General features: G+C 41.7%; 1 protein-coding gene across 1 annotated transcript in view; it reads right to left on the bottom strand.

The window, feature by feature from the left end:
- The window catches only part of Vps16A (vacuolar protein sorting 16), a 103,647-nt gene extending 89,196 nt beyond the window's left edge, over positions 1-14,451 (bottom strand). The window contains exons 1-3 of the mRNA XM_080275208.1: positions 14,387-14,451; positions 9,164-9,353; positions 5,891-6,019 (exon numbers count right to left, since the gene is read on the bottom strand). Of these exons, the coding sequence (XP_080131334.1) occupies positions 5,891-6,019; positions 9,164-9,353; positions 14,387-14,436 (369 nt within the window). The 5' untranslated portion in view covers positions 14,437-14,451. The remainder of the gene's footprint in view (positions 1-5,890; positions 6,020-9,163; positions 9,354-14,386) is intronic.
- Positions 14,452-14,960: the final 509 nt, after the last annotated feature.

Genomic DNA, 14,960 nt, shown 5'->3' with positions numbered 1-14,960 from the left:
TTCTTTCTACTTCAGGTGGCTCTACACTGACTGACATGCCAAACAGTTTCCTGTAACTCAAGAAATCATTTACAACACTGAATGATAACTGTAGGGCCATATAATAGGGTGATGTGAACCCTACAACAGTGCCCCTGTTAACTGGATGGATAGACAGAAAGGTAGTGTCCACCCAGGAACCAAACTTCCACATTAACCCCCGTGCCTTGCTGTGGCGAGGAGCTGTCAGCAGCTTGAGAACTTTGGTTCGTTGCACAGAATGACCCAACAGGGCACTTGCTTGCCTGCTTCTGATGGGTCTTAATGATCAGACAGACTAGGGTAGCATAACAACAACAACAACTAGATGAACTAATATACAGCATAGATCTTTAAACTACAATGTTAAAATTGTGTGCGTAAAGATGTAAGCAACCCCCTAATTTTTTACAATCATTAACATAACACCTGCAACTTTTGCATGTAAGTGAGGTGTATGGGGGGGTTGGGACACCAAGGATGACATGGATGGAACTGAGAGGTACAGGAGTGATGGGGATGTGAGTTGAAGAAATGGCAGGCTAAGGGAGGGCAGAATGACATGGAGGTGATTCAATTGAGATCAACCCTTCCAGGATTATGGCATCTGATTGTGGTGTAGACTGATAAGTCTGCAGCCCACAATACAGAGTGTTATCAACAATGATAAAGAAGGGTCAAACACACTGCATCATCGTGACATGCTTCAAACATTATCACAAAAAACTAGGGGCCTGTTCACACTGTGCTCAGAGTTTCAGTAATACATCCCTTTGAACTCAACCTGTGAAGATAGGAGGCATTAGGTATCTACTCTCTTCTTTGCTCCTGCGCCACAGGAGGTATGAGGTCGCATGCATTACCAGTGCTAGCTGGGTGGGCTGCCACATCCCAAGACCAACATAAAAGAGGAGCAATTTCAAGCCCCTACTCTTCAGACTGTATTCTCGTCAGCTTAGGAAGCTCTCCAGCACATCTTCCTTACTAGTTTATTTCGGCAAATGACATACTGAAGCTCTCTTGTTTATATTTACACAACCTAAAGCAAAAAATGTGGATATTTTATAAATAGGTAACTTAGATGAAAATTTATCTATTGTTGGACGACTTAATCCCATACAGGGTGGCTACAAACAAATCGCCTCCACGTCACCCTGTCCCCCGCCATTTCACTACCCTGCTCCCAACTCACACCCTCCATATATACCTCTCCACTCCATCATTTCATCTCATCCTTGGCCTCCCCCTTCCTCTCTCCCCCTCCACCTCGTTCACATACACTCTCTTTGTCAGTCTCTCACTCTCCATCCTCTCCACATGGCCAAATCACCTCAGAGTGTTTCTCCTAACGCTTCCTATCACATCCACATCCACACTAAAATGCTCCTTTAAATTCTCATTTGTCAGTCTGTCTTTCCATGTGACTCCACAGGCTCCTCTCAAATAACTAATTTCCACAGCTCTCACTCTTGACTTCTGTCCCTCCAACAACATCCAAGCTTCACTTCCATACGTTAGAGTTGGTATCACAATACTGTCATGTAGTAACTTTTTCACTTCCATGCTCACTTCCCTGTTTCTTATCACTGCTTTCACGGAACCAGCAACCTTTCTTCCTTGTTGTACCCTTTCAAGCACTTCTCCCTTCAAACTTCCATCCTTACTCATCACACAACCCAAGTACAGGTCTCCCTCGTTTTGCGATTGGTATGCCTTCCTAGAAAGGCAATCGTAAACCGAAATATCGTAAAGCGAAATTAAGGTTTACTGGGATAAATAGGGATGTATTCCTGGACTCGTGTATAAGGAACCCAAGACCCATACAAGTGATCTAACATGCAATAATAATGATGATGTTTTATGTATTGTAGAGTCGTGCTTGTCTCCCCAGCTTTCTTAATGTTGACAGCATGCTTTATAACAGTCGATAGTCACCTGTGCAAGACTCATGGAACAAGCAGTGGAGTTTGCCCCCTCCCCTGCTTCGTGCTGCTTCACAATATTAAGCTTAGACTCCAGGGTTAAGGACATTCTTGCATTCTTTGGCTTCATATCACCAGCACCAGATGTTGCAGGGCATTTACAAGACATCACGGTGGTGGCACTAGGGGGTGCAAAATATGAAGAACAGGAGAAATAGTAATATCATGGGCACTGATGCACACAGATGCACAGAGGTTGTATGCTGAACAAGCACGCGGGTGAGACTGGCAAAAGCGCAGGAAACTGTGAGAGTGGGGCGGGTATGCCACGCATCTCTCAGCTGATCTGCCTGTGAGCGCAGGATTTCCACATCCCCGATCGTAAATGCGAGGGAGCTAAATCGTAAAATGAACACTTGGTACTAATGAAGAAGGATCGTAAATGCGAAATATCGTAAAACGATACAAAGTAAAACGAGGGAGACCTGTACTTAAATGTATTCACATTTTCTATTTCCTCATCATCCAACCTCACTGTACATTCATTGACTTCATTTCTCTCGAAGACCATAACTTTACTCTTCCCTACAATCACATTTAGATTCCATTTCTTACACACTCCGAAATTCATCCACCAAGCCTTGCAGCTCCCCTTTGTCTTCACTTAACAATACAGTATCATCTGCAAACTACAGTACAGGGAGTTTCCAAACACTGCCATCTCTCACTAGGGCCACTCCAACATCCACAGCCCTACCTTGTATCTCTTTTACAGCCCCAGCCATGTGCAGACTGAACAACCATGGAGACATGACACATCCCTGTTTCAACCCAACCTTCAAATAGAAAAATTCGCTTAGTTCACCATCCACATGCACTGCAGCCTTAGCACCCTCATACATACTCTTCATAGCATTCAACAACTTCCCATCTACTTCATAAATTCTTAATACTTTCCACAATCCTTGTCTGTCCACCCTGTCATATGCTTTCTCCAAATCCATGAAGGCCACATACAACTTCTTTCCCTTCTCTAGAAATTTTTCCACTAAAGATTTAAGAATGAATATCTGATCTACACAACCTCTTCCCTTCCTGAACCCTCCCTGTTCTTCTCCAACTAATTCCTCTGTTATTCCCTAACTCTATCAATAAGTATCCTACCATATACTTTTCCAATTACACTAAGAAGACAAATGCCCCTATGATTACCACACACTTCTTTTTCCCCTTTCCCTTTGTACAAGAGAATAATTATACCTAACTTCCAATCCTCCAGACCTTTGCCTTCCTCCCAGGCCAATCTGCACATATTCCACAACCATTTTACTACTATCTCTCCCCCATGCTGCAGCACTTCACCATACACTCCATCAATTCCTTGGGCTTTCCCCATTTTGACTTTCTTCATTGCTTAGATGCAAATAACAAGGTGTTATACCAAATACACACCCAAGAAATAGGTGTCTGAAAGCTTTTTGAGTCCAAAAAGATACAAACCTTGATCCATTTATTACCTTTTACAACATGAAGGGAACAATAAGGAAACTATTCTTTCTCCCTTCAATCCAAGCAGAAAAATGTGGAACTTTCTGCAGGTCAGTAGCGCATTCTTATAAAATTGTAAGCAAAAAGAAATAGCATATCAACCTATCCATAATGGACTAGAGTACAGCAGACCCTCATATATAATGAACCTGTATGCAATGAATCGATATTATCGTGACAAAGAAGCTAAAATCTTTCTTCGATATACAATAGCATTTTCACTTATATGATCATTGTGATCCTCTATGAAGCATCACTGGTCAATGTACAATAGCTATTTTCACTTATACAATCCCCAACATGCAAGCTTACAGACATCTGTTTGTTCCAAGATAGCCTTTCACCTTAGTTACAATCAGGTGTGTTGGTGTCAGTGATGGAATAGTGTGGTGTTGGACTTCCAGGAGATGTGAAGTGCAGTGATGTGAAATAAATGCCAAGCTATGGCAACCATCATCCACTCACTTGATGTAGTGCTGCTTACTTCTTCTTTCACCTTTATCATTCATTTTTCTGTGTCTGCCCTCCTCTCTTCCTATTGCTTCCATCTTTCCTGTCACATTTTATTACACTTCATTCCTTTTCAGGTCGCATTACTGTAAGCTAGGAAATAATTTACAGTGCTGGGTAGTAACCACATAACCAACCCATATGTGTTCCTTACATGTCAACAAGTGCGTTTGTAGAGGGTTAGTGCCCTTTCCAAAAAAACAACTAACTCAAAGACAAACAGCCACCTCTTACAGGATTATGGCATCTGACTACAGACTGACAGATTATGTGAGTTGGAAACTAAATTTTAGACATAATTTTGGTGGTAAGCAGCAAATGAAGTACAGTGAAGTGAAATAACTACCAGCTAAGGAGACTTGGAAACTTATTTTTAGACTTCGTTTGGTGGGTGACCCTTGGCCAAAAACGTTTCCCAACTGAACCCACATTATAGATGACATGATATAAGATAAACTGTTATGCGAAGGATTTTTTCAAACACATCACTGTAAAACAAGGGCATGCTGTACACATGAAGGATGAACTTGGGAGAAATGATTATTTTACCAACAACCTTCATCATTACGCATTTAAACTTTGAAATACTGATGAAATTTTTTATGTAACTGGGAATGTGTGATTGAATAAATCATGCTCATTTTACCTTAGGTTAAAACTGCCATCTCTCCATCTTTAATGCTCATTTGCAATGAGAGATTAAGACTAGAATATGATGTTAATCATGAAGAACTGGTAATGAGAATATCTACAACAATAATATCATCTTACCCTGCCACGGAGTTACAGAACACAGAATGAAAAATGACAAAATCTCTACTACATTAAGGTGAACAAACTTTACCCCATACAGTAACTCCATATATATATTCACGCCAATAATGGAGAGCTACATGTGGAAAAATGGAACATTTTTTACTATCCAGCACCAATTACCATACTTTTTCTGATGTTACTGGTATGCCGATAACATCTCATGAATTTGCATTTGATATGGATTTAGGGGTATCTGTTACACAAGAAATATACAAGAGCACTTTATACAGTAATCCCTCATTTATCCGGATGTCCATTATCTGTACAATCCATAATGTGGATGTTGTGATCTGGCTGTATTAAATTATTATAAGTACATTTTTCCATCATATCCGGAAAAAATGCTTGCGTCTGGGTGGAAATTATGACTGCGCAAACATTTTCACCTGCCTGGGAGGGAATAGCCCGGTGGTGCCGACTTGTCTGGCGTGGTAGTTCACCCAGCATCTGCTAGAAACCCCCTCGGCCATTCCCAGTATGTGTACACGTATGCATGTATGTACGTATGTATGGGTATTTATGAGTGAAGGAATGTCTATGTATGTGTACAAATGAGTGTTTCATGTATTTGTGAGAGAGAGAGAGAGAGAGAGAGAATGGTCCCTCCTCTCACTCTCCCTTATTCTCTCCCTCCCTCCCCCTCCCACCAAGCCCCAAGCATCTCACTTCACTTCCTTTTAGAAGCCCGGGCACGAATCAGACAGACAAAATGCCAAACAGAAGGCTATGGGCTTCCCCCAGCATGCCGATGCTGAATCTTCGATGGGTCAGCTTGACCATGGTAATTGCTTGGCTGTGGTTTATAGGCCTGCTTGACCACATAGAGTACTGTAGTGTATGACAACAGGAACAAGTGTTGAACACTGAGTAGCCTTTTACAATGGCTTTCAAAGTTAGGTTATGTACGAAGGGGGACCAGGGGTGAAATCCATTTTCAGGATGGATCCATTTTCCAGACATGCCTTTGGCTCTATTACATCAGATAAATGGGGGATTACTGTATTTATCCTGATGAAAGGTCACAAACCCTTTCCAGGCAGTCTGCACACTACACACTTAACTAATTATAGTCTCACCTGGCCCATGTTAAAAGTATGTTTGTAGCCTCCAAACATGTCATAGAGTGAGATGGCACCATCCTCCTGCACACACACCAGGTCTTCTCCTCGGGACCACCCTATGTGTAGTAGGAACCCATTTGTCCACTAAGGAGGAAAAAAATAAAAAATAAATAAAAAATAAAAGTGACTTCCTGTCTCATAAAAAGCCTGGGCTCAAAATAATACCACACCATATATAGCATTCCTGTGTCAATGATATGTTATTTACCTTAATGGACTCTATTCCCTCACATTACTTATTCCAGTTTTATACTGTACAGCTACCTTCCTCCAGGACAGGAAGTTAATTTATTCTGTTTATGTCAAAGGACATTTATGGTGATTCGCTCTTTTTATTAGCATTACTACAAACCATAAATGACCATAATAACGCATTAAAAAAAAAAAAATCTGTACATTGCATCCTTGACCATTTTAAAAACTGATGCCACAAGAAAGAACTGAGTAGCCCACTGATCTACAAAATCACTGTCAGATGCAACATATAACAATATACAGTAATCCCTTGGTTATCACACACTTGGTTATAGTGGCTGTTGTTATCGCTGCCAGACAGAAATCTGCATTCCTGCCATTACTGAGCATTGTTTGCTAAAAAAAAACATGGGTATTGCACACCTGAACTAGTTACTGCTGTCAATGATGGTGCAGTATCTATGGTTTTTGATGGCTTTGAGGTTTCAAAAATGAGACCTGACTGGAGAAGTTAATCCCACCAATTCTCTACCCCCTATCCTCAGAAACCTTTATCTCACACCATCTCAGGCCTCTTTTATGGTATGTGTTTCTTCCACATTGTCTTTTTCATCACTTTGTATTAACCTAACCATGCTCATGTGTGTTTCTGATACCATATGCATGTAATTAAAGGGTCTCAATTGTCAAAAAAGGGAAAACTGGGGTTTGCACTGGGCAGCCTGGTACCAAATAGGATAAATCCCATATGTTTTGTGCTTTCTTTATCACGCAATTTCATTATCAAACGCCATGTTTGGTACAGTACCAATGTGCAATAACCATTAGATTACTTTGTTATGTCCTCATTATTTTTTTTTTTTTTTTTTAAATACAAATGACAAAAAATAGCTAATAAAATTATTATAACCAATGGTGATTTGCCAGTTTCCCACAATTTACTCTACAGGTTCCAATTTCACAAATAAGATTGTGCCATTTTGGAACACATCCTTAATTCATACTGCTGACTGCCTTCACAAGCTACGTGCAATCCATCGCCTTCCACTGCTGGGCACACACAGAACTAGAGTAGACTCAATTGTGTCTAAGCACAGTACGACCCGCTGCCTTCACATGAGGGAGCTGTGACACATCTGGTGCCTAAGGCTGGCCATGGTCATGGCAAAAATCAGTTAATGTGAAAGTACTCTGAGTTCCTTTTGACTGTAACCTCCAGTATTTTAAATGCAGTGTATCCAGGATCGTTGTGGTGTGGATGTCGATGTGTTAGGAAGTGTTAGGAGAAACACACTGAGGTGGTTTGGCCATGTGGAGAGGATGGAGAGTGAGAGACTAATGAGGAGAGTGTATGTGAGTGAGGTGGAGGGGGGGAGAGGGAGGGGGAGGCCAAGGATGAGATGGAGGGATGGAATGAAAAGGTATATAAGAGAAGGGGATGTCAGCTGGGAGCAGGGCAGTGAAATGGCAGGGGACAGGGCGACTTGGAGGTGATTTGTTTGTGGCCATTCCTTACGGGAGTAAGGCGTCAGGCAATAGAGAGACAGATAGATAGACTACATCCACTTTAATTTGCCCAAATCTGCCACATCCTGATTGATGAACTGTAATAAGAGACTAACTCTGGAGTATGGTGTTAGTCATTAAACCGAGGTGTCCCGAGAATGTATGAATACATTGCCACGTTTTGTCACAGTGACACCCAACAACGAATCCATATATTTTGCAATTGCGAGGTCCATCATTTGCACATTTTTCAAGTTTCACGGGTGATTTTTGGTAGGCATATGTGGGAGACCTACCTCTACCCAACGCCAGGCAGGGATAATGCCTGGCCTCACCTGACCCCCCTCCCCCCCACACGCCAATTTCTCGTCAATTCACGTTAGCAGTGACCTGGCTAGTAAAGACATGTTGCACCACAGTCTCTCCAATGATGAAATTCAAGGTGAAAATGACTCCTGAGGTGGAGGACAAAGGAAGAAACAAGCCAAAGGAAGAAAGAAGTAGAAGTGATGAGGCGGTAATGTCGTAAAAGAAGGTGCCATATGTTGATGTGTTTGGTGAGTGAACAACACTTATATCGTCTACATTATTGTCTGAAAATCAATATACTCTTGTACTACATATAAATTCATACCATATAATTAAATATCTAACCAACTATGAATGGTTTGGAATAGTTACCCCTCCCATAGAAAACGTTTTCTCTAGAGCCTAGCCTGACAGAACACGGTACCTAGGTGAAGGTACTGTTAGCTGTACCGTATTTCTAAACTTAACTGTGCACTTTCTCTCTGAATTTTCGATGTTTCTCATAAAAAGCGGAGGTTTTAGTATTTAAAAAAAAAAAAAAAAAAAAAACTTCGAAAATCTGCCGGGATTGGGGGGGTCATTGGTGAAAAATTTGCCGTGATGCGGTGAGTTAAAAGTGTTCTGAAAGGGAGGCAGAGGTCATAATCTTGTCTAAATCTGCTACTGATCTATGGGAAATAAGCTGTAATATGTTACAAGTAATCCCCATGCTAATGTGGACAAAATATAAAGTTGCTACAATGGAAAGATCTACTGGTACTTTTATGTGGGAAAAACAAAGTACTGTACAGTAGAGCAATTTATACATGTGAAAACTTTGGCAAGACAAGAAGAATGATTGAATGGGCAACAAAGGTAAGTACAGACAGAGCAGGCTGATGTCTTTGGTTATGGCCATCACTTGGGGAATAGTCTGGGGACAAGTATGGCTTTTGTGATATGCTGCTATTATTGTTGTTATGACCTCAAGCTCATTTGGTCATGAACCTGCTGGACTGCAGGCTGAAAATGCCATTCTCCTGCAATTCACCATCCTCTTTTCTGGGCACAGGGAATGAGCTGAGGGATGTATGTATAACCAGCTGCAAAACTGAGCAAATACACAGATACCATCACATCATGGCATGAATTCTCTAGCACCAGATTGTTGGATACTGAATACAGGTAGACATGGAGGTGGCCAAAGAGATAGATGAAGTGAATTTAGGCTCCATATACCTTAAATGAAGATATTTTTCTGCCAGAAGAGCTGAAGATAAATATAAGAGGTTTGCCAGTATGCTGTGTCTTAGAAAACTTTGTTTCATCTCGGGTAAGTGCTAGGGGACCACCATAAGGAGCTGCTGCCACCATGAAGTCTCCCAGGTTGATCCCACCACCCCAATCCATGGCGTATAACTCATGCTTCCTGAAAAGAAATCCATGTTCAGTTCAGCACATCAAGCCTACATACCTGTATACTGCCACACACTCAATCATCAAATTCATTCATGATGGACATATAAAAATATGCCCCTCATTCTCTTTATGACTCTGGTCAATTCCTCCTACTTATCCTACAATCCACCAGTATATTTTCCATAATGACTGTCAACTTTGTAATACAATATAGTATACATGAAAGTTTGAACAAATAATGTACGGTACTGTACAAAATACAGTACATACTGCGTATACAAATATAAAATTCCATTTACTGTAAACAGGAATATACACTGTATCATATCATTTTATAAAGGCTCCAATGTCCTTGCACATATCGATCTTGGTCACTTAACGACAGCTCTCCATGCTGCTTGATCTCTGGGTGCCACCCTATTCAATTCCTTATCCCTGAGGTCACACTCAACAACCTCGTCCCAGGTCTTTTTTTGGTCTGCCTCTCACAAACCATTCCTCACTATTCACAACTCTCACCTTCTGCACCGAGGTGTCATCTCCCATCCTCTCACCATGCCCAAACCATCTCAATCTGTCCCTCCTCATCACAACATCAATACAGTATATCCAAGTCCCATCCTTCCCCTCAACTACTCCACTGTAGCCCCTCCCCCAGGGCCTTGCATTCAAGGATGCACTACACATTCATCTAAACACTGTGATTTCTGTACATGTAAGTCTAATGAATGAGGGTGAGATGTGGAAGATTCCGGTGTTACTGTTTGCTGATGATACAATATTGTTGAGTGAAGATGGATGGGAGTTGCAAGGTTTGGTGAATGAATTTGGGACAGTGTGTGGGAAGAGGAATCTGAAAGTTAATGTAAACAAGAGTACAGTTATGGTGTTTGAGAGGAATGAAGTCACAGAATACATAGTTAGGTTAGATGGTGAGGATATGGAGAATGTGAATGCATTCAAGTACTTGGGTAGTGTGATGAGTAAGGATGGAACTTTGGGGATGAAGCGCTTGAAATGATACAGCGGGGAAGGAAGGTTGTTGGTTCACTGAAAGCAATGATGAGAAATAGGGAGGTGAGTATGGAAGTTAAGAAGTCACTCCATGACAGTATTGTGATCCCTACCTTGAGGTACGGAAGCGATGCATGGACCTTGCTAGAGGGGAACAAGTCAAGAGTGAGTGCAGTGGAAATGAGTTACTTGAGAGGAGCATGTGGAGTGACATGGAGGGACAGGTTGATGAACGAAGAAGTGAAGGAACATTGTGGGGTGGATGTGGATGTGGTTGAGAAGATTAGGAGAAATACACTGAGGTGGTTTGGACATGTGGAGAGAATGGAGAATGAAAGACTGACTAAGAGAGTTTATGTAGGTGAGGTGGAGGGAGGGAGAGGGAGGGGAAGACCAAGGATGAGGTAGAGGGATGGAGTTGAGAGGTACACTACATGAGGGAGGGGGGATTGAGTTGGGGGGAGGGTAGTCAAAAAGGTGGGTGATGGAACGACTTGGAGGTGTTTTGTCTATGGTCACCCTTTGTGGGGTTAGGGCATCAGGCTATAGATAGACAGAATAACCTCTTCCTTTGCCGCCCATGTCTCACTACCATATGGCATTACACTCCCAACACATGCTGCATACAAGGACACCTTAGCATGGAAGGAGAGACCTGTCAACATTACAAGAGGCTGCAGCTCCATGAACTTCCTCCAACCACTCCTTACTCTAGCCACAAAGCTAGCTCCAGTCAACCTATGGCACATAACATGTTTCCCAATTAAGAAAATTCCTCCACACACTCAAAAGAATCTCCAGCAAGACTGATCCTTTCAAACCTCTCAATCTCTACATCCTCTCTCTGACTCACTGTACACGTGAAATCAGCATTAGAACAAAGTTGTTAGAATTATTAATAACCCTGCTATTACAAATAAACAACCTCCCCTACAAGTAAGAAGGAATGTTGCTTCCCTTGCATTATTTTACAGATCCTTTACGGCAAATGCTCAGATGAAGTTGCGTCCACTGTACCACCTCTCCATGCCTTCCCCTGTGCTACACGGGCATCTGGCAGCGCTCATGACCGGAATGTCAAACTGCCATACTGCAGACCTTCCAGTTATCAGAAATCTTTTCTTCCTTGAACTGTATCTCTTTGGAACTTGCTTCCCCATGATTGTTTCTCCTTAAACTTCAATCCACAGCTGTTCAAGTCCAACAGTCACAGATTTATGAATGGAGGACACCAGTAATCTCGTGTATGGATTATTATTATTTTTTTTCATTCATTTTTGTTTTTTCTTCCTCTGTTGTTACTTACAAATAAACAATAAATATAATTTCAGTATTTCACAGCCAATCTCTAATACCACTGTGGTATATTCCTTATGCACTCATTTTTCACAACCACTGCACAAGATGGAGTTACTTCCCACATCCTTGTGGCAAACTCAAATGTGGCCATACTCCCTCTGCTTTGACAGTACCACATGCATAGTACTGTGTGAGTTGAATTCAAAGCATTGGAGGGGTCTGGGGGGCTATGCCCATCAGTTAGGATTCGGCCCATGCATAGCATAGGTCTCCCATTTGACTGCGAAGGTCTAGGTTAGGGTGAGTGGGGTCTGGGTAGGTTAATGCCAAAAATATCCTGTCATAAATGTCTAGAAACTTATTTCCAGCACTGAAACTTTTCACCATCATCACTATTCAGGCCTCCCTTCCCACCCTAGGGCAGTGTGAGGAATGGCAATGTCCAGACAGCCTATGTTTGCCCAGTTCAATGGGCCATGCCTCCATTCACTCATCATTCAAGCCCACGGAATCCTGGCTCCATCAGATATGGCAGACCAAAATAACTTCACCACGTTCTGTAGCTTCACATACCGGTATACCTATCTGATATAGTCAATCCAAACGCTACCTTATTGCATTAAACAGGGGTGCCAAATCCCTGGTTATGCACTTCTCCACACAAAATTCATCCAGCCAGCTTGGTCTCTTTGTCAGTCCCTTAGCCTCACCAACTTCCATACCACTCTTCTCATCCACTCATCCACCATATCTCTCCACCTTCTACTTGGCCTACCTCGCCTCAGTATTATTTTACAAATGGACAATACGCAGCTTAGGAATCTGAGCACCATTAACGTATAGTATAGTCCCTAACGATCATAATGAACCCCTATAACCCCATTTGGAAATTGATATTTTCAGAGATAAAGAATCTAATTTAAAATTCCAAAAAAACCTACCTTGGATCTTCACTCGGCCACTCCGGGAAAAAAATGCATGTGTTCGTACGTGTGTTTCTCTTCCCTTCGACTGCGCATGCGTCTCGTAGGTCTGTATCACCCACTCATAGGCCTACTGTACTTTAGTTCACGTGATGGTATTCTACCAATGAATTTGAAGCACGGTCTTTGATTCATTCCGGATGGATAATTCAAATCCTTCTCGCTACGGCCTCTGAAGAAGAAAGACGTACTATGTGTCCCAGGTGTGATATTGATTATTTACAGGCGATTAAGAGTTTCCACTCAGAACCTGAGGAGGCTATTGAGTTTTTTAGAAGATACGTTGTACGGTATTACCTTCCGGAGTTAATTGCCCAGATTGTCAGGAACCGTGTAAATTTAGAAAAGACAAACATTAGTGGTACTGTGGTCAGTACAAAAAGTAAGAAATGGGTCCAGTGTAGTTTTTGTGTGTCTGACTACAAAGGATGTTTTTTGGACAACACACACATTCCTGCCTGGCAAATTATATTGTTCATAAACCACTGGATTCAAAAGTTCTGGAACCAAGACATTATTATCACGTGTTGGAAGTGGTCGACAAAGACAAGTGTGGACTGGCGAAGCTTTTGCTCAGAAGTGACCCTTTCGTGGCTACAGAACCAGCCACCCATCGGGAGACCTGGCATTGTCATCGAGATTGACGAGACATTTTTTGTGAGGGCAAAATATGATCGTGGGAGAACTCTAAGGAACGTGTGGCTTTTTGGAGGAATTGAATGGGTCGGAAAAAAGCTTTTCTTGGTGCCTTTAGTGAAAGGGGATCATGTACTTGACAGGAGTGCTGCAACCCTTGTACCCACTATAAAAAAATTCATTCGGCCAGGTAGCATCATTAACAGTGACGGCTGGGCTGCCTATCGACGGTTGGCAGACAAGGGGTACACACATCATGTGATACACCACAAGGAGGCATTTGTGGACCCAGACTACCCTACCATCAATACGCAGACCACTGAAAGACTGTGCGTGACATAAAGGAGTGGTCTAAGCATTCTAGACTACGGACTCAATATTTTGAATAGTACTGGGTCACCCCATTTGGATACATGGCGTCTGGCAATGGATGGATGGACTTCTCTAGGTATCTGTTTCTTCATGCGAACACTGAGCAGACGTTACACCACTTCCTTATTGCTGCAGCCGCACTATACCCGCCACAGTCAAATCGGCCACGTGAACGACCTGGTGCTGCTGCCACTATTCCACTAGGCCTACCCCTGGAAGACAACTACCCAGACGACCCTCGTCCTGGACCATCGTATCTCTAGGGTAAGCGTTCCCCTAGGATAGGTTTGATATGGTATGTTGGGTTAGGTTTGGTTAGGTTTAGTCTGTTTGGTGAGGTTACGTTACATACTCCCCTAGGATAGGTTAGGTATGTTGGGTTAAGTTTGGCCAAATGGACTCCCACATAGTGTGGTAACAGCACACACAACAGCCACTTGGAAGTAATATGGTAGGCATATTACCGTAGGTAAATAAGTCTAGGAGATGGGACACTAACAGAAGTTAACATTTTATTTCCCACTACCGTAAATATTACTGTATAGACATTACTTCTAAAATTCAATAGGCCTAAATAAAGAATTGGCCTGTATCAGTGGGCGGATTCTGGATCTTCAAAAATTCATCATAAAATAATAATCAATAGCAATATATTTTCCATATATCACCTCCGCAGTACCAGAGAAAACTTCAAAAGTCAGTCTAAGCCCATTTTTAAGCCACCGAAAAGTCGTAATACCTGTAAAATACATCGTTTCCGAGTTGTGTCCAGTCCGATATAAACGCCATGGCGACTCTTCTCTCAATAGTCTGCCTTGAAAAAGGGATTACCTAATAACAAAAAAGTGAAAATATTCAGCTTCCAATCATGAGCTAAAGCTATATAAAAAGAACATTTTATTTTTCATTTTGTTGTTAAAGAAAGCTTGTGGCTGAACTTTTCAGAAAAATTTCAAGATAAATAGGAGTTCCTAAACCTAGATTACACTTAGTAACATTTTGTTTGTTTTTTGAGATGGCAAAAGTAATTCGCACAAAATTTATCTACAGCATCACTGTACTCAAGAAATTTGATTGACTGATTAAATAATAATATTAATTGCTGAGAAAGTTACAGAGTACTTATGCAACAAAGGGAGGTGGTTGATTTTTAATGGGACTATCTTGCTAAACTGTTAAGTAGGTCATTGGCAAAAGTTCAAGTATACGATACATGTGTACTAATATATGTGTGTGTGTGTGTGTGTGTGTGTTAATCAGGTGCAGTGCTCTGTACCTTTTACAACAATAATGTCATCGAGCACTTTGGCCAT

The sequence above is a fragment of the Coenobita brevimanus genome, chromosome 61 (genome assembly GCF_032717465.1).
Source record: "Coenobita brevimanus isolate Jiangsu-jjx chromosome 61, ASM3271746v2, whole genome shotgun sequence".
NCBI classification, from domain to species: domain Eukaryota; kingdom Metazoa; phylum Arthropoda; class Malacostraca; order Decapoda; family Coenobitidae; genus Coenobita; species Coenobita brevimanus.
Note: the sequence above shows the minus strand (reverse complement) of the source record. Positions and strands in the feature narration are given on the sequence as shown.